This window comes from Pteronotus mesoamericanus, unplaced genomic scaffold (assembly GCF_021234165.1).
Source record: "Pteronotus mesoamericanus isolate MK-2021 breed Mesoamerican mustached bat unplaced genomic scaffold, CSHL_Meso_final contig_78, whole genome shotgun sequence".
Classification (NCBI taxonomy): domain Eukaryota; kingdom Metazoa; phylum Chordata; class Mammalia; order Chiroptera; family Mormoopidae; genus Pteronotus; species Pteronotus mesoamericanus.
Genome location: NW_026555258.1, coordinates 10,709,392 through 10,729,463, shown reverse-complemented (window position 1 = coordinate 10,729,463; position 20,072 = coordinate 10,709,392). Strand labels below are relative to the sequence as shown.

At 50.8% G+C, this 20,072-nt stretch overlaps 1 protein-coding gene across 1 annotated transcript in view; it reads right to left on the bottom strand.

Moving 5' to 3' along the window:
- TTLL11 (tubulin tyrosine ligase like 11) overlaps positions 1 to 20,072 on the bottom strand; it is a 186,767-nt gene that overhangs the window by 23,543 nt on the left and 143,152 nt on the right. Inside the window, exons 7-8 of the mRNA XM_054584443.1 lie at positions 12,642 to 12,893; positions 3,944 to 4,050 (exon numbers count right to left, since the gene is read on the bottom strand). Of these exons, the coding sequence (XP_054440418.1) occupies positions 3,944 to 4,050; positions 12,642 to 12,893 (359 nt within the window). The remainder of the gene's footprint in view (positions 1 to 3,943; positions 4,051 to 12,641; positions 12,894 to 20,072) is intronic.

Genomic DNA, 20,072 nt, shown 5'->3' with positions numbered 1-20,072 from the left:
GTTAACTCCCTTAGTGGGCACCAAAGTCTCATTAGAACTGAAGGAAGGACTGGGCTGGCTTCTATAAAGGAGGCGGTACCGAAGCACTTGGACACAGCTGGTGAGGGTGTTGGAAGGCGATCTTATCCAAAGAGGCTAGTGTTTCATGCTGGACAGTGAGGAGAGGGAAGGGAGACCCTGTCAAGCAGACCACCGCTCCCGAGCCGAAGTTCTCACACTCAGAACTCCCTGCTTTGGGGATGGGGGCTTTTTTGTTTTCTCGTTTGCTCATCAGACATTTACTGGGCGCTGAGCGAGAACCTCTCGCATGCTCCGGGCCATGTGCTAGGCCCTCAGGGGCACAGAGCACACAGTAAGTGCCTGTTCTGGTTCACACACCACGCTAATGCTTTATACGTGTTCTCTCCACCCTCACAGAACTTTCCTTCTTTGCTTCCCCCATTGGAGCTCTGACCATGTGCTCCAATGTTTGCCAACTGTGCATCCTTTGTGCTTGTGGGGCTAGAGACACTGGGTATAACGGAAAGGCAATGGGCAGGCTGCTCTGGGTTCCAGTCCCCGGGTCCCATTGGCCACATCAATTTCCATTCACCTCTTTAAGTCTCGGGTTTCTCATCTGTCAAACGGGAATAAGAGCCTTTATCTCACAGGGCTGGGTGAGATTAAAGGAGATAATTCATAGTAAGCATGTTTTATTTCTGTCATATAGTGAATGTCACACAGTAAATGGTCTCTTATTTTTTTTCTTGAAAGTGGGATTTGTATATATAAATTCCCTCTTTATATTCCCTTCGGGCCCGCTACCCGCTACCATGTTCAGTACCTGTTTGTGAATGAATGGACGAGTGAATGAATGAATGAGCGCGTGCCCGTTGAGAATGAGATCCCATGTTCGACTGCCCTGCTGACTTCTTCCTTGTCAGCCCACGGTGGCTCTGGGATGTGGCACCCATCCCTCCGGCCAGGACTGAGAAGCCCCGGGGTCAGCCCCGCAAGGGGAAGGAAGGACCGACCCTCTTGTCTCCTTGCTGCCTGCCACTTGCCAGAAGGAGGACCACCGCTCAGACTCAGCCACAGATGTCATCTTTTGCCATCCAGTAGCTTCCCGCATGGTCCTAAGAACATGGAAGGCTTGAGAAGCTCCTTCTTTCTGAGAATCAGGGTGTCGGACGAGGCTTCTCAGGAGGCGAGGACGGGCCCCTGGCCGGCCCCAGCCATGAGACGGCCGTGTCCTGGGGTGCTCGGCACAGCCCGCGCTACCTCCGCCCCAGTTCCTTTCAGGGGCGATGGAAATGGGGGCATAGGCTTGAGGGTGAAGGACGGGGAGACAGGCACCTGGACTCCACACCACCTCCCAGTCCAGTCCCTTCCTCTGCAGGTCTTACGCTCCGGGAGTTGGCCTTTGGTGCCTTGCCTCACAAGACCCTCCCCTCCTCAGTCAATCAAATGACCAGCCCTCTTGGTGTGGCCCTGGACTGGGGACTCGTCCTGGGCCAGCAGGGCCAGGAGGGCCAGGAAGCAGGAGGCTTGAGTTCAAATGTGACTTCTGCTACTCAGTGGCTATGGGATTTTAGACAAGTCCCCTTGGCTCCTGGGGCCTGAGGATCCTCATCTGTAAAATGGGATCCAATTTCCTACCTTGAAGGTGGGTGTGAGAATTAGTAGCAACTGCGTACCTAGGAGATGATCTCGAAATTGTAGTTGCTACTCTCCTTACTCCGCACACTAGGGCAGAGGCAGGGGAGAGGCTCGGAAGATCCCGGCCTGGGATTTGTTTGTCAGAATGGGCTAAAAATAAGTATTTTTCTCATCTCCTTAGCTTGGTCAGCAGACCCCAGAAAGCTGGCAGACCCCAGAAAACCTCACCAAGCCTGTACTGCCGACAGCCCCCACAGATTCCGCTTACAGGGAGCAATTTAAGAGGCAAACAAAACAGGAAAAGCTACTCACAATTAACAATGGGCCAGATGGTAATGCTAGTTTGAAGCAATAAAACATGATAAATAGCTTCCTGCTGCTACTCCTGATCAATTTCAATATTTAATAATTCCACTGCCACCCCACCCCCTCATCTGGCCCCCTCCACAGGATCCTGCCACCACTCCCCGCGTTCAACTCACAGAGCAAACACTTCTTCACTTTCTGAAGGCGTCAGCAGAAAGCTCTCTACTCGACTGTCACGGGAGCCTTCTCGGCCCTCGAGATGATAATTAATCTGCCTGCATCTCCTGAAGACGCTCCATCCCCAGCCTCTCCCGGTTGCCAGGGAAGGCTGCGGGGGAGCGCGCTGTGGAGACACCTCAGAACACTCACCCTGTGGATTCAACAGGCGTTGGTATTCCCCAAAGGATGGGAGCTGGGCGGTCCTCTGACTCCAGGGCCAATTAGGAGGACAAAGCAACCGAGAGCCTTACCCACCAGCCACGCCCCGAGCCTCAGTTTCCATCTCTGTCCAATGGAGATCACTGCGTCTGCCTCTGGGGGTGTGCTAGCCAGTGCTGTGCACACAAAAGGCCCGGCAGAGGGTCTGGCATGTAGCAGACGCACAACTATGGGCAGCCAGAGCATCGTGAGCACTGTGAGGCCAGTCAGCAAAGGGTGCCTGAGCACAGAGCCCACAGGGAGGCCTGCTGGTCCCCGGGGCCAGGAGGCTGCAGCCCAGGGCAGACTGCAGGCGTGCCCAGGCTCTGGCTCTCAGAGGTCAGGCGGGCCTCCCCAGGGTTCTCCCAAGAGGTGCCCGCTAATAAGGTTAACTGCCCTGTACCGCCACCGAGGGCTCCGAAGGCTGTCACACCCACGGACAGATGGACGGACGCAGGAGACCTCAGGTATCCTGAAGAGCAGCGGTTGTTGCCACCATTTACAGAAGTGGAAGTGGAGATTAGGAGGTGCAATGGCTTTTTAAGCTTACATCCTACAAAAGGCATAGTCAGTTCTAACCTGGATCTCCCACTTCGCGACTTCATGTCCTCGCCACCAAATCGCAGGAGAAAGTGGCTCCCCAGGGTGCCCCTCCGCTGTGAGTCCCTTTCGGAGGGCAGCCCGGGCACCAAGGGACCCGAGCTGCAGTTTACTCACCTGTGAAATGAGGCTGGCAGTGCCTACCGCACGGGGACGTTTGGTGAGGGAATGGGCATGAGACTACTCGGTAATTTTGTGAGGAGCCAGACAAAGGTCAGGTATGGTTATTATGACTTTGGAGAAAAACACCCTTTGTGAGGAAAAAGATCAGAAATTCATCCACCTAAAGGTGGATCCTTCTAACTGAAGCCTTAACGCCACAGAACCTAGAGGATCAAGAGCAAACCTGTGTGTGGCCTTTAAGGCCTCGGCAGCTCCTGCAACCCATCTCTGCCCCTTTGCCCTCTCTTCTTGCTCCAGCCCATCTACTTCCCTTGGGGTTCCCCGAGCCTTTCACAGGCGTCGGTCGGTGCCGAAACCAGGCAGCGTCCCTGCCCTCCAGGACGTTTCCCACGGGGCCCTCTCCAGGTGCCCCGAGAGCCTCTCTGCACTTCCCTCCTCCCAGCACGGACCCCACTCCGCTCGTGTTGTGTTCTCATCTGCCTACCACTTGACAGAGAGTGTTTTCAAGGGGAGAACCACGCACCGTTCACTCCAGTCTGTCCAGGGCCTGGCCCGGCACGTGCTCCGTGCATGTGTGCCGAGGGCGGAAGCGCGAACGGGTCACCAAGTATTCCCAGTGAGAATGGAATCAAAACGCCTTAGGCAAAACGAGGGATTCTCACGGGGGAATTGGAGTTTGGGTGGGCGCAGCCTTGTAGCTGACAGTGTCTCTGAGCTCATATTCAGCTCAGTCCCTCAAGCTGATAGGATAACCTTCCTCTTTCCCCCACCTGGACCCTGAAAGGGAAGGAACAGAAAATGCACTGCCCACCCTTGCCTGAGCTCCCACAGGGCATGGCGGGCACCAGTCCCCGGGTACCTGAATCCCGCTGGTCCAGGGTCATGGAGTTCCATCGCCTCGTGATGTCGATGTACAGGATGTCCACGGCGGCCATGGACAGGCTGCTGCTGCTCAGCTTGCAACTCCTGCCGAAGATGGGAAGGCACACGTCACTGCGGCACCCAGCCGGTCCTGTTCTCCCTCACCTGCATGCCTTTGCCTGGGCTGCGCTCCCTGCCTGCCAGGCCCCCCTTCCCAGGGCTGGAACTAATGAAGGGCACATGGCAGCGAACGGTGGGAGAGGGGGCTGGAAATGTACCGTAACTTGAGGTTAGATCACATGGGTTCCTGTAATTTGGCTAATTAGGGCTTTAATGGGCCGCACAGAGCAAGGACTTCAGGAGGGCAAGTCTTCAGTCAAATCTGGCCCTGCCATTTAGAAGCCAGATGGCCCTGGTTAAACAATTTCCCCTTCCTGAGCCTCAGTTTCCCCACCTATCAACAGGCCGTCTTCACTACAGTCGGGTGGGCTGGCCTGTCCCTACACATCCAATGCGGGTTCTGTCCACTCGGAGAGGGAAATGTCTGCACGTTCACCTCCACTAGTCTCTGGAGAAAGAGATGAGCAGGACCCGCCATGCTATGTCCTCCTGCCAGCGTCCAGGCAGCCGACGGTGGCACGCTCAGGTGACCCAGTGATAGCAGCAGCACATCACCGGGACCCGCTCACAGCACCACTGCTGTGCAGAGGGATTCACCCCTGGAATTGCCTGCCAGGAGAGTCCTGGGGCCAAACCTGCAGACCGGGCCTCGGGGCCTCTGCACTTCACCCACCTTGGCCTGTCACCTGCAGATTTTATGGAGGCCCCAAATCAGCCCCAGGAAGCCCAAGACTCACAGGGCAGAATGGCACAGGCTCCCCACACGCCTTCGCGTGGGCTGAGGCAGCATTGCAGGGTGCATGGGAGGCTCAGTGCTCATTGCTGACTTTAGGGCAGTCACCTGGAAAGGACAGGCAGAGCGAGGGCACAAGCCTCTGAGTTTGGGATGGCCCCTTGGTTTAGGTGCAGGGAGGGCAAGATAGCCGGGTTTTCGTCCTATGTCAGCAACGGTGCACCCTGTCCGAGTCACAGTGGGCGTTTAGAGTCCTTCTCCTCCCGCTTGTATATTTTGGGGGGATCTGGAAACACGAGGAAGCAGTCTGGCACGCTGAAAAGTGCACGATTTGGGCATGCGGCAGACCAGGATTGAAATCCTGCGACTGTGAGCCATTTACTTAAATCTCCGAGCCTTTGTCTGCTGGTCTCTAATTGAAGATAATAACCTGCCACGTGGCCCTTGGGAAAATGAGGTGAGGAGCCAGCGTGGTGCCTGGCACCCGGTTGGTTCACAGCAAATGTTGGTTCCCTTCCGATCTCTCTCCCCTTTTTTCCTCTTCTCTCCCGGAACTAGAACCATCTGAGCCTATCAGGGGCTGCCAGAGGCTGGCCTTCCAGTGAGTGGCCCTGTCCGCTCTGGAGAAGGGCCGCTCGCCAGTCTATGTCTGGGTGCCATCGATGCCTGTGCTCTGCTCAGGTGGGAGGCAGCCAGCATGGCCCCCCCACGTGACCAGGTGCCCCACCCTCCTGCTCAGATCGCGCTGAGGGACGTCCCCACACCGGCTGCATTTGCCCTGAGAATCCGGGCAGCTAGACCTCTGGGCCAGCTGTTCATTTGGCTGAACTACATTCGTTGTTGCTTTCAACCTTCCAACTATCCACTGCCCCAGCTAATGATAAAGTGGTTCTTTGATTTCCCATTTGTCATCCTCCCTTGTGTGACGAGCTCTCTTAGGAACCTGACAGGCCAGGGGTTGATTGGCAGGCAGGACGCGGGCATTGCAGAGGCTCCTCTCCAAACCCATGCACGCCCCTAACAAGGGCGTCGGGAAGTGTGCCCGCAGGATGCCCACATGGTGCCTGGACGAGGCTGGCGCTCCTTACATGCTAGCACATTCACTGGCCCCCGCCCCCCTTCCTTTCTTCCCGCCCATGCATATTTCTAAAGCCATCAATTCACATCCTGCTTCCTCCTGGGCTGGTTCCGTATTTCAATCACAAGTCACCGTGGTGGACTTCAAAGTACATCAGCGCACAGTTATTGAGCCCCAGTAACAACATGTCAGTGGACGCAGAGCTTTTCATGTCCCCTGTCACCGAGATGGCTATCTCTATTGGTTTCCGCCGGGGTGAGGCTTCAGCATCTCCCAAGGCATTCCAACAGCCTGCTCAGCTCGCTTCCCAAACTTCATCAGCGGTGGCCTCGGCTTTCTCTAATTACCATATCAGTGTCCTCTGGGCTCCCCACTCCTGCACAGGCTGGGAGCTCTGCTGCCTGGCTCTGTGGGTTAATAGAGTATAAAGAGTGAAACTGAACTGACCACTGGTATATAGTTATTTTTTTCCTGACAGGTAGAAAATGGAAGTGTCAAACCTTTAGCAGGAGCCGTAATTTACCGAAAAGAATTCTCCATTTATCCCTTTTCCAAGGAAACTCATCCTCCCTCGAAACGTCTGCAAGTGCAGTTGATCGCCACATCTGCTCCCGAGACGGGGAGGGATTCATGCTGGCGGCAGCAGACAGGAAATGCCTTAGAAGAATTTTGATTCTGTAGGCATTTTGGGAGGCACCATCTGCACGCCAGGCCTTTTCCTGCCCATCAGCTCTCTGGATCTTTACAACCGCTCTATGAGGACGGTGTTCTTAGTCCCATTTCACTGATGGGTAAGCTGAGACTCAGGAGAAGGGACATGATTTGCCTGAAACTAAACAGCTGGGATTCACATTCGGTCCTCCCCTGGAGGACAGTGGGCTTGGGAGCTTTGGGGAGAAGTGGGGAGATAGCCCAGCTCAGGGCCGCAGGAAGACCCTGGGACTTACGATGCAAAGTCGCAGGTGAAGCCCAAGACAGCTGCAGCCTCTAGGGAGGCCCTGTGGGGAAGCTTCGGGGCAGAAGGCTGGGGGAGCCGACAGGGTCCCTGGGATGCCGGTTCTCCCAGGTTTGTCCCTGTGGTTATCAAGCGCTGGTGATAGACTCTGAAAGGGGATGAATTGTCATCCACTCATCTACTCATTGCAGAATTTATTTTGTGACCACTACACATAGGCAGCATTCTGGGCCCAGTAAGTGATGCAGAGCTGAGTCAGTCCTGGGTGCCAGTCTCAGAGGTGGAAGTGATCTTGGAGCCTGGGGTAAAAACGTGAGGCTTCGGAAGCTCTTAATCATTGAGACCAGTTTCCCCTTATGTCCTGAGATGCAGTTCTTCAAACGATGAAGGCATAAATTCTTCGGTAGAAGAGAAGTCCAAGCAATATGGTAACATGAGAAGCCAGAAACATTTCTAAGAAAAAAAAATAGGCTGGAAATGTACATAGAAGCAAGGAGCTGTGGAGTCCAATGCACGTGAGTTTGAATCTCGAGTTTGCTGTGTGACCTTGAGCAAGTCACTGAAGCTCTCTGTATCTAAGTTTCTTTATTCCTACACAAGAGTCAGGCTACTCACCGTATGAAGCTATTTCAAGGACTAGCTCAGTGCCTGGTACATGCGGGGAAGGGGTCAATAGCAGCTCCCAGCCTTCCTCCGTGATGTAGAACCAGCCTGAAGAAATGTTTTGTTTTGTTTTTATAATCAAAGGAATTTGGGCACAGGATGGGAGAGAATCACAAATCCTTCAGGTTCATTAGGATCCCGAGTACAGGAAGATTTGAAATTATCATCTCCATTTCCTCTCAACAACTACCGACATCTCACGGGAAATTTAGACATCAACTTTTTCCACTCCATAAAATCCTATTTATAGAATTTCTTTTGTGTTCATACTTCTTTGTGCAGACAAGGAGCCTATTTTTCCTGGAGAGGTGTCTCTAAGGTGAAAGCTAGCAAATGACCAATATTTGTTTAAAAACAAACAAACAAACAAACAAACAAACAAAAAACCCACCACCTAAACATCTAAAGAGGGGGAAAAGACCACTCCAGGTTATAAGGTATATATTATTTTAAACGTCATTGATATCCCAGGCATAGACTCTCAGAATAGTGCCAGAAAGAGGTCATCCCCCCCACAAGTGGGGGATTCCACAGTCACCGAGGAGTTAATGACAGAGGAGAGGCAAGGCCCCTTAAGCTTCCATTCCAGGACATTCTAACACACCATGTTGCCTTTCAGAGAATGAAACCCCCCACCGCTACCAATTATGAAGCATATTAACATTTCCGTATGAGAAAAGGAGGCAGAAGAAGATAAAAAGGAAAAAGGGAAAACTGTTCTCTAATTTAAAAGGAGACCAGGTTCCGAGGCCACAAAGGGGATGAGCAGGGGTCTTCAAGTGGAAACGCCCTGCACCCAGCAAAAGTGTTCAGGGTGTGGAACGGCCCCCTCCATTTCCTAGAAATCAACCCACGTGTAGCAAGCGGTTTGATTTTCAGGCTTCGGAGAGGAAAACGTAGCATACTCAAATTGATGTCAAATCCTGATGGAGGATACACTTGGAAACCGTGTTCTTAGTGAATTACACAGGACGCCCCCAAATTAGTAATCCAGGGGCAGGAAAATAACAAAAACGCATTTCCCTCAAAGGAAGCTGTCAAACTGAAGAATCAGATCATTTCTGTTTCTCAGAAGTTGAAGTCTCCACACCCCAGCAATTATTGTGAAATAATAATAAAAAAGAGACAGGGAAAAGAGGCACTTAATTCGTGGTAATACGTGCTACTATTTTGTGCCTCCCAAGGAAATGACACGAAAAGCTGGTTAGACAGAGTTAGGTCTAGACGGAACGACAGTTCATTATTTCTCATTTCTTGGTGGAAGAGAAAAATAGAATATGGCCAGCCTGGCATTAGCATAATTCACTCCTGAAACTGCTGATCTGTGCAGCGCATGATGAGAGATGGTCACTGGAAATAAATTCCACCGGAATGTTTACTATTCTGTTCCCTCCAGTTCTCTTCGAGGAACTGGGAGGGAGAGAGTGGGTGGCAGAGGTGAAAGCCAAGCTCAGCCTCTGCTGTGCGCGTGGCGGCCCTGAAGGCAGGCCTGTCAGGTCAGCGTCTGCGTCTCCTGCACAGCGCTCCCAAGAAGGGCACTTGGTTCAGCCTCACATATGGCATAAATATTATTAATTCATAATGAAGCAAAATTTAAACCAAGTGCAAAGGAGAGAGAATAGTTGTTAGCAAGAGGAAATGCCTGCTGTTAAATTTAGCTGGCCACACTGAACATACGCAGGTAAGTCTAAAAGCAGACTATCATCTTTCATGATTAAGTTGCTCTTGGGATCTCTTGGTGCATTTTAAAAAGGAAAAACCTACTCAAGGTTGTGCAACTTTTTCTCCATTTCTTCCTGCATCTTAATTACTCAGGACATTTGCTGGTGGGTGGGGGGTAGGGTGGGGGAGGGGCTCGTTGTCTTAGTCCGTCTGCTCCGCTGCCTCGTCCCCACCCGAAGACATTGTGCTCCCTTCCCACGGTCACTGTTGTTCCCATTAACACTGACTGGGATGACGGCCACAGGACCTAATAGTCTCTAACACCACAAAATCAGCGTTTCATGCAAATGCCCTTAATTACTGAGAACAAAGAAATGGAAAAGCACGAGGTCGATCACATAGAGACGGATTTGTAGCAAGATTTTTGACATCACCCAGTTCCAGTCTGAGAACATTTCAGGAATCTTTCCGGCCAGAACCCTTCCCAATTCAGCTCTCCTTTCAGGGTCGTGTGTGAACACGGCAGCCCTCTTCGCGCGCACCTTGGCTTCTCACACACCCGTGGTCTCCGCGGGCAGTCCCGCTTTGATTGAACCCACAAAGGGTTTAAAAATTACTGTCTGAATGGCCAACAGTGATATACATGTATTGAGGTTTTACATAAAAGTCAGTAGTTGTAGTTTCTCTTGAAAAATCAAAAGCTCCGGGGCTACCAGCCCAGCGGGGCCCTTCCTTCCCCAGCATGAGCTCGCTCTCCAGCGGCCGCAGCCCCGCAGACCCCGCCGCTGCGCCTGTGTCGGCTTCCCCCCTGCCCCCAGAGATAACTGAGACTACGGTTCTTAAGGTGCACTAGTTTTCTAACCTCCCTCCCTCTCTCACAATTTTAGTAGAATTTTATCAGGAATAAAAAGGAAACATTTCAATTTCCACTGTCAAGTTAGCCTGGACGATAAACCTTTTCTAACTTCGGGACATGGGCCACACTCCTGAAAGTCATTCCCCGGCTCTCCGGCTGCCTGGACAGGGTGGCCCCTCTTGGATGCCAGACAAAGTGCCGCTTAGAACAATCCAAACCCTGCCTCCTCTTAGGAGGGGGGGAAGCTGCCTTGATTCCATCAGGTGGACAAAGGGTCCCTATTCTGTCTGCTACCCCACAACGCTGCCAAAGGATTGCATTTAATCATTTGTTCCCCACGCGCTGTCTGTTAGACTGAGAGTCCCCTGAGGGCAGGTGGCGTTCCATTGTTTATCTCTGATTGGATGGCGGCTACCAGGTGCTTCGGAGAAGTCGCTGGGCCAAGCCAGCCATGGTCCTTTCCCGCATGAGGTTGAGACACGGCAGGTCTCCCAGGGTCAGGGTCCCTGCGGCACACAGACTACGGTTCCCATGAGGCTGAGCCATCCCTCACTCTTGTGGGTCTTGAATGGACTCCTCTCTGCAATGGTGCAGGGGCTGGGAAGGGCCCAGAAAGCTCCTGCCTTTGCTCCGGAAGGTTTCAGTCCCTGGCTCACCCTCAGCATTCCCCTGGGACCCTGCATGCTTCCATGGTGCCTCAAGGGCCCTCAGGATTTGGGGCCTCCATTATAGAGGTGCTCCCCTATGTCCCAAGTCACAGTAATCACAAAGGAGCAGAGAATGTCTACCTATTTTTCTCTCCTTCCTCTTCACTATGTTGGGATAGTGGTCTACACACATAGAAAATTCTATTTCCCAGCTTTCTGTGCAGATGGCGGTGGCCAAGAAGATTGACAGGAGTGGAAGACATTGAACACAGCTTCTAGAAATCTTTTTAAAGGGGTCTAATTCATTTAGCAGAGACCTTTTGCTCTTCCCCCCTTCTTCCTCCTTCCTGCCTGGAACTTGGCCATGATGGCTGGATTTCGAGCAGCCACCTTGTGACCACAAGGTAAAGCTGAAGCTGGAAGCTCATGCTTAGGATGGATGAGCAGAAAGACAGGAAGTGGGGTGTTGACCACTTTGCGGAGTCATTAACCAGACCTAGAACCCCCATTGCCACACTTCCTGTTGTATAACACAAAACTTATTGCAGTACCTAATCTGTTTATAGGTGGGTATCTATTACTACACAAATGCAATTCCTAAATGAGTCAGAGGGTACACTGTTAGGTGGCATTCTCGGGGAAATAACAACACGTGTCTGTTATCTTTCTTGAACAATTTCCACTGCCTAATGGAAATAATAACCATGAGACTCCCATTTAACAAACAGCTCCTCTGAACTAGGCACTGGGCCAGGTGTTCTGGGATATGTTACATCCCAACTTCATCATAACCCTGCAAGGCAGGGGAGATTGTCCCTACTTTATAGATGAGGGAACTGAGACTCAGAGAAGACAAGGGACTTGCTCAAAGCCACATGGTCGTGCACTTGGCTTTGAAGCCAGACCCTAAGCCTGTGCTCTTCCACTGGGTTTTCCCTTTGCCCCTGAAACGAACACAAAGTCCTTCTCAAAATCACTGAGCAAATACTACTTCAGGGTTACTGAAAAGGCAAAAATTCCTTCTGATATTCTTTTGTTTACCATCCTATCAGGAATATCAGAGGGCTAGAGTTAGACTTTATAAAATACACTTAGAGAAAAGTGTGACAACAATGGTTTCTGATTCCATACTTTTAATTATTTGCTTTAGTGAACCGGCCATAAAGATTGTGACTTTTGGGTACAAGGTAGAAACATTAAAACCAACGATAAGAAAAACAATGCGACATCAAATGCTGGCAGATAATTTCTTTGAGGCGTACCCCACACTATCCTGGGGTACAAGGCAGCGTCACCCCCGTTTTACAGGACCAGTGAGGTTCAAAGATGTCATGAACTTGCCTAAGGGTTACACAGCTAATATTGGTAAGTGCTCCTGTACTGCCCCAAGTGCCCCAAAGGAAGAGACAAATAGCAAATAACCTCAGGAGATTAGGTGGCAATGGCTTATTTTGTAGGCTTCAGCAAAAAACCTCATGTTTTATCTTTAAAATCATGCAAAATATGTATTATACTCCATAATATAAGCTTGTTATTTTTATAGTAGAACAAACATATTAAATTTTTTATCAACTGAATTATTTAACTTTTCTCTCCCGAAATCAACACTTCAGAGTGGCATGCTGTGTTCCTCTGCAGCGGCTTTGTAAACGCTCCACACGCGGCCACGGGCTGCCGGGAGGGCGCTGGCCCAGCATCAGGAGCACAGGTGCGTCTGAGGCCCATGGGCTAACTAATTATATGCAGTTGAAGGACCTAGTTCAATGTAGCACAGAATTGTTTTGAACCACAGCATAAGGTTGTCAATGCTGTCACACTCATAACGTTCATTAACTCATTCAACAAATAAGACATCAGGCCAATCCCACCCCCGGGTGGGCGCTGGCAGACCCCTGGAGCAGCCAGACAGACCGGACCAGCCGGATGGGGCGCTGGACCCTACCCTGCCCGAAGCCCAAGCTGGAGGGGCTGGGCTCACTGACCTTATGAAGGTGCGAAAGCCTGTTGGTCCCAACTTCATTGTCCCCTTGATTCCCAGGAACCGGATAAACAAGTTGGCCATCCTGTCCACCAGGCGCAGGTAGTTGAACTGCTTCGCGTACTTGGGGAACACCTGCTTGAGGCAGATGGAGGGCAGGTGGGCTTCGGGGTTGGGGTTGGCGTCCGAGGCGACGGCCATGTCACTGTCAGAAGGCTCTTCCTTTCCGGCTAATGGCTTCTCCAGCTGCTGAGACCTGAGGCACACGAGGAATTAACGAACAATTGGAGCGAGCTTTGCAGCAGACAGAGAGCAGTTTCCCTTGCATGTTCTCCTTTCCTTGAGATTTACAGCAACCTCGGGAGGTGGGTACTGGCACCATTTTTATTGTACAGATGATAAAACTGATCTCAGAAAAGTAATCTGCCCACGTTCACAGCAAAAGCCAGGACTAGAACCCAGGACAGAGCCAGGACTGGAAACATCTGCTTCCCCCGTTCTATGATCCTGGCTTCCCAATGGACAACCTCCTTTATTGTACTCACGAGTCAAGAGAATACTCTCTTATGGTGCAGTCTGGATTTGATTTTAAACTCTACTTATGGGTAGTAATTGAATAATTAAGAAATATAAAAATCTCACTGAGGGCTGGCAAGAAGCCATAGGCACAGTTCAATGAACAATTTGCAAAGATACATCAGTTACCCAATTCTAGGAATAGGCACAATAACATTTCTGGCTTAACTATTTTCTTATTTGGAACTCATACAAAAAAATGATTATAGTGCTGTGATTCCTCAGTCTGGGTGTTTTATTCTGAAATTCTGATATTCAAGAAAATTCACAGCTAATACCTTTCAAATATCTACCTCTATCCCTGGAATGTTCTTCTTACCTCCACATCCACATACACCACCCACAGGCACCTCCACCTGGAATGACCACTTCCCCTCACCCCAAATCCTCATTCCCACCTCCTTGAATGTGACACCTGCCAGTTTCCCCATCAGGAGGCATCAGAATAAATGCTACCCCTTCCCCGTCTGCCGCCACGGCCAGTCCCACCTCCTTAATAGTCCCTGAAACCAGCCCCTCTCTCTCCTACCTGGACTCTCACCCGAACTATAGCAACAGGGCCTCCTGCCTCCAGCCTTTGCCAACCACAGATCCATCCTGCACACTGGCAGCCGAGGCCCCCCTTTTAAAGCAAACCTGGTTGGGTCAAGCTGCCCACTTGCTACAGCTCTTTAGTGACCCCCGAGAGCCTATACAATGAAGTCACACTCCTCACTCTGGCATTCAAGGCCCTTCCCAATGTCTTCTCCACCTCCTCATTTCCTGTCACTCCCCTAGACACACTATACCCTTCAAGGTCCTGAGCCCTCCCTGCCGTCCCACCCTGCTGCCCCCGGCCGGGCCTGGCAGTGGAGACTCGGTGCTCCCTGGACACCCAGCTCCCCTCCACGCTCAGTGCGTCGCTCTCTGCTCCCGTACCTCATCTCACTTCCCTGCCTCCTGCCCTGCCCAGAGCTAACCGAGGGCCAGGTGTAACCCCTTCCTGCCCGTGTGTGCCCATTCCTGAGACAGAACCCTGAGCACATTGAACATGGACAGTAAATGCTGCCCAATGGATTAACTGACGCAGGAAAATTAGAAGCACATCTCATGGTACTGAGCTCAATACCAAGGTCATTTTCTACTGTTTTCTTTATTAAAGGGCCTTGTCCCTGGCCCTCCCACTTTCAGGCATGCGATCAGCACCAAGTTGGACCATCCTGGCATCTTGGCACCTGCTTCCCTCTGCCTTTCAGGCCTTCCCCTGACCCTGGCTGCTTGACACACTTCTGGTCTGCTTTCAAAGGCAGCTCAGGCGTCTCCTCGCCACGCTGTTGACCCTCTCCCATGTCCCACTCCTGGTCCTTGGACTTGCTTCTTTGTTCCCTTATCAAGGTGCACTGAATTTGCTTCTGTACCAATACATCTATTTTGTGAGCTCCTTGAAGGCAAGGACCACATTGCATTCCATTCGATTTTTATAGGACCTGGCATGTATTAGACCTTTGGGAAATGTTTCACTGAATTTGTTGAGTTGGGGAAGTTTGCTTTTAATAGCAAGGTAATCCTCAAATAGAAAAATCAAGGTTATGATCATTTGTGTCCCATAAGCTCTTTTAAACGGGAATGATGTTTGAGTGCTTCACAGCGCTCCAAAGTGGTCTTCTCTTCACACCAGTCCAAGGAGCCGGCCTCTGAGGAAGAGAACCCCAGGGTATGAACACAAAGTCCTGTAAGTTCTGTTCACGGTTCCTTCTCAGTGGGTCGTGACACTGGTCTCAAAGAAAGGACAGAGGGGCAGACCAGAGCAGCACGAAGGAAAACCCCTTTAAAATTCAACGGTGCTCATGGTCCTGGGGAAACAAGTGCCCCCTCCTGCCAAGGGGAGTAGCTCAACCCCTCTGGGGGTGCCCACGTGCAGCCAACCTGGCTTTATCCTCGTCTCCGTCAACTGGAGACAGTAAATAAAAGTCAGGTGCTTCCTCCTCAGATGAAATGAAATGTTCTGCTGTTAAGGTTATGGGAAAAGAGATGAGAAAAAGAAAGCAGCACTGTTACTGGAAATTAGCTCTTAAATTACTGGATAAGTGGCAATCACCGACTTTATAAGCACTCATTAAGTTTTTGTTAAAGGGAAGATTTGGAAATATACAGTGGGGATACACTCAGCGACCAGGAAAACAGCTCAGAGAACCCTTCAATCAGCACAACTGTCTCGCCGGCATTATCTCCTCCGCGTTCCACACCGCCCTGGGAAGTAGGCTGTTATTACTGCATTCCTGTTCCAGGTGGAGAGACTGAGGCACAGCAAGCGGAGCACCTCGGTGCCTGGCTGACCCCAGACTGTAAACTCATCCTTCTAACCTGTGCTTGCCCCATTTCGCCGCCATCACTCAACGGCAAATCATGATTCACATCGGGGGTTACAAAATCCTAAGTACTGCTATTTATTGTTTGCTTGAGATCGTTTTTATAGATTCTAATAGTAATTCATGCCCTTGGAAGACAACTTGAGAAATGCATAAAGGAATCAAAACCATTTGTAATACCACAAGTCAGGGATGAACGGTATTAATGTTTTGATTTATCTGCAAAGTTACGATCACATGACATGTAGTTAAAATCCTTCTTCTTACACATTACAAGGATCTTCCCACGGCACTAAATATGTTTCCAGGAGCGTAATTTCTCAGGGACGTGTAACATTCTGTACTACGCCTGAACCATCACTTAATTAGCGTCCCCCTCAGTTAGAGACTGAGTGTCTACGTGGCCTGCTTGGACTAAACAGAATGACATGCTCCCTCAGAAACAGCACGGTGCTATGGAAGCAGCCTTGGAGACCATTCTGTCCAATGATGCGCCTATTTTCTTTTATCGTGGTCCAATGCTCATTACATACATTCGCCATTTTTCACCATTTTAAAGCGTACAATTCAGCGGCACTATGACCTCCACAATGGTGTGGAACCCTCCCTAGTTCCAGAACATTTTCACAGTGATGTCATTTTAGAGAAGACTTCTTAATCCTACATAGATGGGGACATTGGTGCCAATGGGTCGTTCAGTCAGCAGAGCCCCCAGGGTGGCGGCCTTAGTTTGGGTCTCCCTGGTGGTGGGGACCCTAACCACTTCCAGGGGCCCTCTCAGGGTTTCCCGGTGGCATGTGAGAAGATGTCTCCCTCCAGTGTCTGCAGCGTGTGTCCCATCCTGCCCCCAAGCCACGAGGGAATGAGTCTGCTTTCTCTTCTATGTGATAGCCTTTCATGTTCCTTTCCAGGGTTGTTGAACGTCCAAGAGGATGACTCCCATTTCCCTTCCATCCTGCATCCTGGTTAATAACATCAAGACGAAAAGGGCCTTCCAAGTCACACGCATGTCATTTTCATGGACTCAAAACCACAAATTCAGGGGAAATGGGTTTAGTCGGCTGGAAGAAGGCAATAAAGATATAGGTGATATATAAGAGGAAATAAAACAATGAGAAATAGAATTTTTGCTGGAGATAATCTCAACTATCACATTGAGATCCAGGTTATCACAAACACTACAAAATCCTGTTTTTACTTAATAGCGTTTTAATGGAAATGTCAGGCTTATGAAATAAAAGTGACTGGTAAAGAAAATATAAGTCAAGCTTACTAGTCCTTTGGGGTAATTTTAAAAATTGCATTTGGTGTATCCATGATTCATTAAAATAGGGGAAAGAATCTCAAATGCTTTATCACCATTTTTTCAAATAAAATGGAATTATTTTTTATTAGACCTCCTGTGAAAAAACACCTGTCTCTATTTTGCCTGGCAAGCCTACTGTCAAAAATCACCAGTGTTTATTGAAGACCTACTACATATATTTCAAGCATTGTGCCAGGCAACTTACCTATATCACCTCATTTGTCCCTCTTAACAATGCTATGAAGTAGATAGAAACTGGTCCCATTTTACAGAGGAGAAATCTGAGGCCCAGAGAACCTGAATACATGCCCAAAGTCACAAGTCAATAGCAGGATCAGAATGTATACTTCTGTGTATAAGCTGTATACATTCCCAGAAATGAACCATATAGGAAGGCAGACAAAGCAAGGTAAAGTTGAAGATTCAGAGCCGGTGCTCAAATTCTCTCAGAGAAATAATTTTCATTTTCCATTAAGCATCCCCTCAATAATCTATTTATTCATGATCCACTTCCCAAGCGCTTACCTGTCCCAGGGCCCTGGGATACACAGGTGAGGCACACAGAGTCCCCTGCCCAGAAGCGCTTGACCGAGTGGGAAAGACAAGCCCCCTCCATAAATGACCACTGACGGGGGCGGAAGTGGCCAGGTGAGTGTCTAGAGCTGGGACCCAGAGCACAAGGAAGGAGCAGGTTTGCTGGGCCTTGGCCGTAGGTGCTGTGCCTGGAGGGAAATGGGCGGGAACACCATCTGAAAGCCCATGTGGGTCTGGGTCTGACGGGATCTTCAGGGTCAGACAAAGGGGCTTGGATCTGACAGTGTAGGAGGCGAGAAGACTGTGGCGGGTTTTAGGGAGAGGAGTGGCAGGAGGAGAAGTGCGCGAGGATGAATGCGTCTGTCCGTCTGTCCGCGGTTTGTACTCTGATCCAGGTGAGGGACCGGTGAGTTTAGGAGGCGTGGTCCCTGGACCAGCAGCATCGCCATCTCCTGAGAACGAACTAGTTAGAGATGCACTTCCTCAGCTCCACCCCAGACCTCCGGACAGGAAACCTGGTGTGGGCTGGCACTCTGGTTTAGGAAGCCCTCCAGCGATTCTGAGGCAGGTCGAAGTCTTGCTGAAAGATGGCTTTGGTAACTGCTTGGCCGCGGGGGACAGAAAGTGCTGGCTCTTGTTCCTGGGGATCCTGGGGTTTGGCAGGGGAGCTTCGTGGGTGGTGGCGCTACACTGGCCTAGAGAGGCAAGCAGGCTTTCTTCCCCATAGTTTGGCTGAGACCTGTTCCCTCAGTCACTTGGGGATTTCAAATGCACACTGGCATTCTTGAAGAAACTGCTAGCTATGCGCTGCAGAAGTCCCTTAAATTAGCCCAGCAGCTAATTTAAAGAGTTGGAGGATGAAGTCACTAAAAATAAGCATAACTACCATGCAGCCCAGCTCTGTCACTTGACAAATGTCTGCCATCACAGAGGCCCCATTTGCTTGATGGTGATGCTATGCTATTTGAAGAGAAGGCGATAGACTACAGAGCGGGTGAGGCATGTACTTCCAAACGGATGAGGAAAAGGGCTGAACGAGGGCTCCCTGTCCACGCTGGGTCCGTTCCCACCGGCTGCCCTTCGCGCTGCCGGCCTCTGAACGCTCCCCTGGCACTTCTCCCTCACTCGGCCACCTGCTTCCATAGCAGGAGGGGACACCAAATGCAACGCACACAGTGGTCGTGGCATTGGTAGCACTTACGATGTGCCAGAAACTGCAATTTAAAAAAATTTAACCTAATGAAATCCTATGATGTTGGTGTTGTTATTGCTCCCATTTTACCGATGAGGAAACCAAGACACAAAGATACAAACTAATAGGTTGTGGATCTAGGACAGAAACCCAGGCAGGCAGAGACCCGATCTGAACCACTGCGTGTGCTGCTTCCACGCACGGCAGCTCTCAGGCTCTGGTCACCGAGGGTCAGGTGGGTGGGCTACTTGTCACATCTCCTCTGACCCTGGCAATGATCCTCTACATTAGGTACTGTAAGTGGCCCCACATTCACTGATGAGAAAACTGAGCTCCAAAGAGGTTTAATTGCTTTCCCAAGGTCACTCTACTATTAAGTGGCTGAGAGGAGAGTGAGGATTTGAACCCGGTTATGTTTGAGTTCAAAGCCCAGGTGCTTTCTGCTCGGTCACACTACAACTCACTGTGGTTATGCAACTTCTCCAAACTCCTTTCTCCTCCCTTACGACGAAGGGGAGACCTCTCTGACTTAGGGATGATGGTGTGAGGCTGACGAGGGAGAGTAGCTGGCAGGGCTCCTAGTCTAGCCCCAGCACAAAACTGTTGCCTTGCTGAGGGTCAAAAACACAGCCTTTCTGGAAAGCATCCGGAGGAATCTGCTGGGGGCGGGGGGAGACTTGTAACCGACCTCAGGGTGACGACCTGGGAGGGACCAGCACTGATCTGGGCGGGGCTGTTCCATTAGGATCACTGAACAAATCAACCCCCATTTTACTGTCGCCGGCTCTCGCGAATCACTGACACACAGTGCTTGTCGCATGTATGAATTAACGAAGGCCCGTCGTTGGCAGCAAGCAGTACACTAGGTCTCTTTCTTTGTTTGGGATGAATTCCCAGAGCTGCCCGGCCAGGCAACGAATTAACAAAAGGGCAAACATGAGCACCTACTCTAACCCCCACCCCCACCCCGTTCCCACAGAGCAGAGCTCACATTGCGGCAGAGCTTGAAGGGCCTTTAGGGGGCATCGGCCCAGCCCCTCTCATTTTCCGGATGAAGGAACTGGCAGCTCATTTTACAACGACCTCCCAATACGCTTCTTTTCTAACAGGGCTCTGTCTGCTTGGCCCTCTGCACAGAGTGAGGGTCTTTGCCTCGTCCCTCTTGCTCTCACCAGCTCAGGCAGTTAGAGGCAAGGAAAGTACTGCCACACAGGGGGGAGGGGTGCGCCAGCAGCTCCTCCCCACGGGGCGCCTGCCTGGGGTCCGAGCAGGGGCCCAGGGCCTGGACCACGCGTCCATTGGAATCCCAGCTCTGCACTCTGAGCTGGGTGACCTCGGGCAGGTCAGATAACCTCAAAGTTTCCGTTTCCTCTTTTATAGAATGGGAATAATAATGGTACTTAACCTTTAGAACCGATGTAATTACAGAGCAAACGGATGCAGGGTGCTTAGCACAGCACCTCAGTACCTGTTAGACAC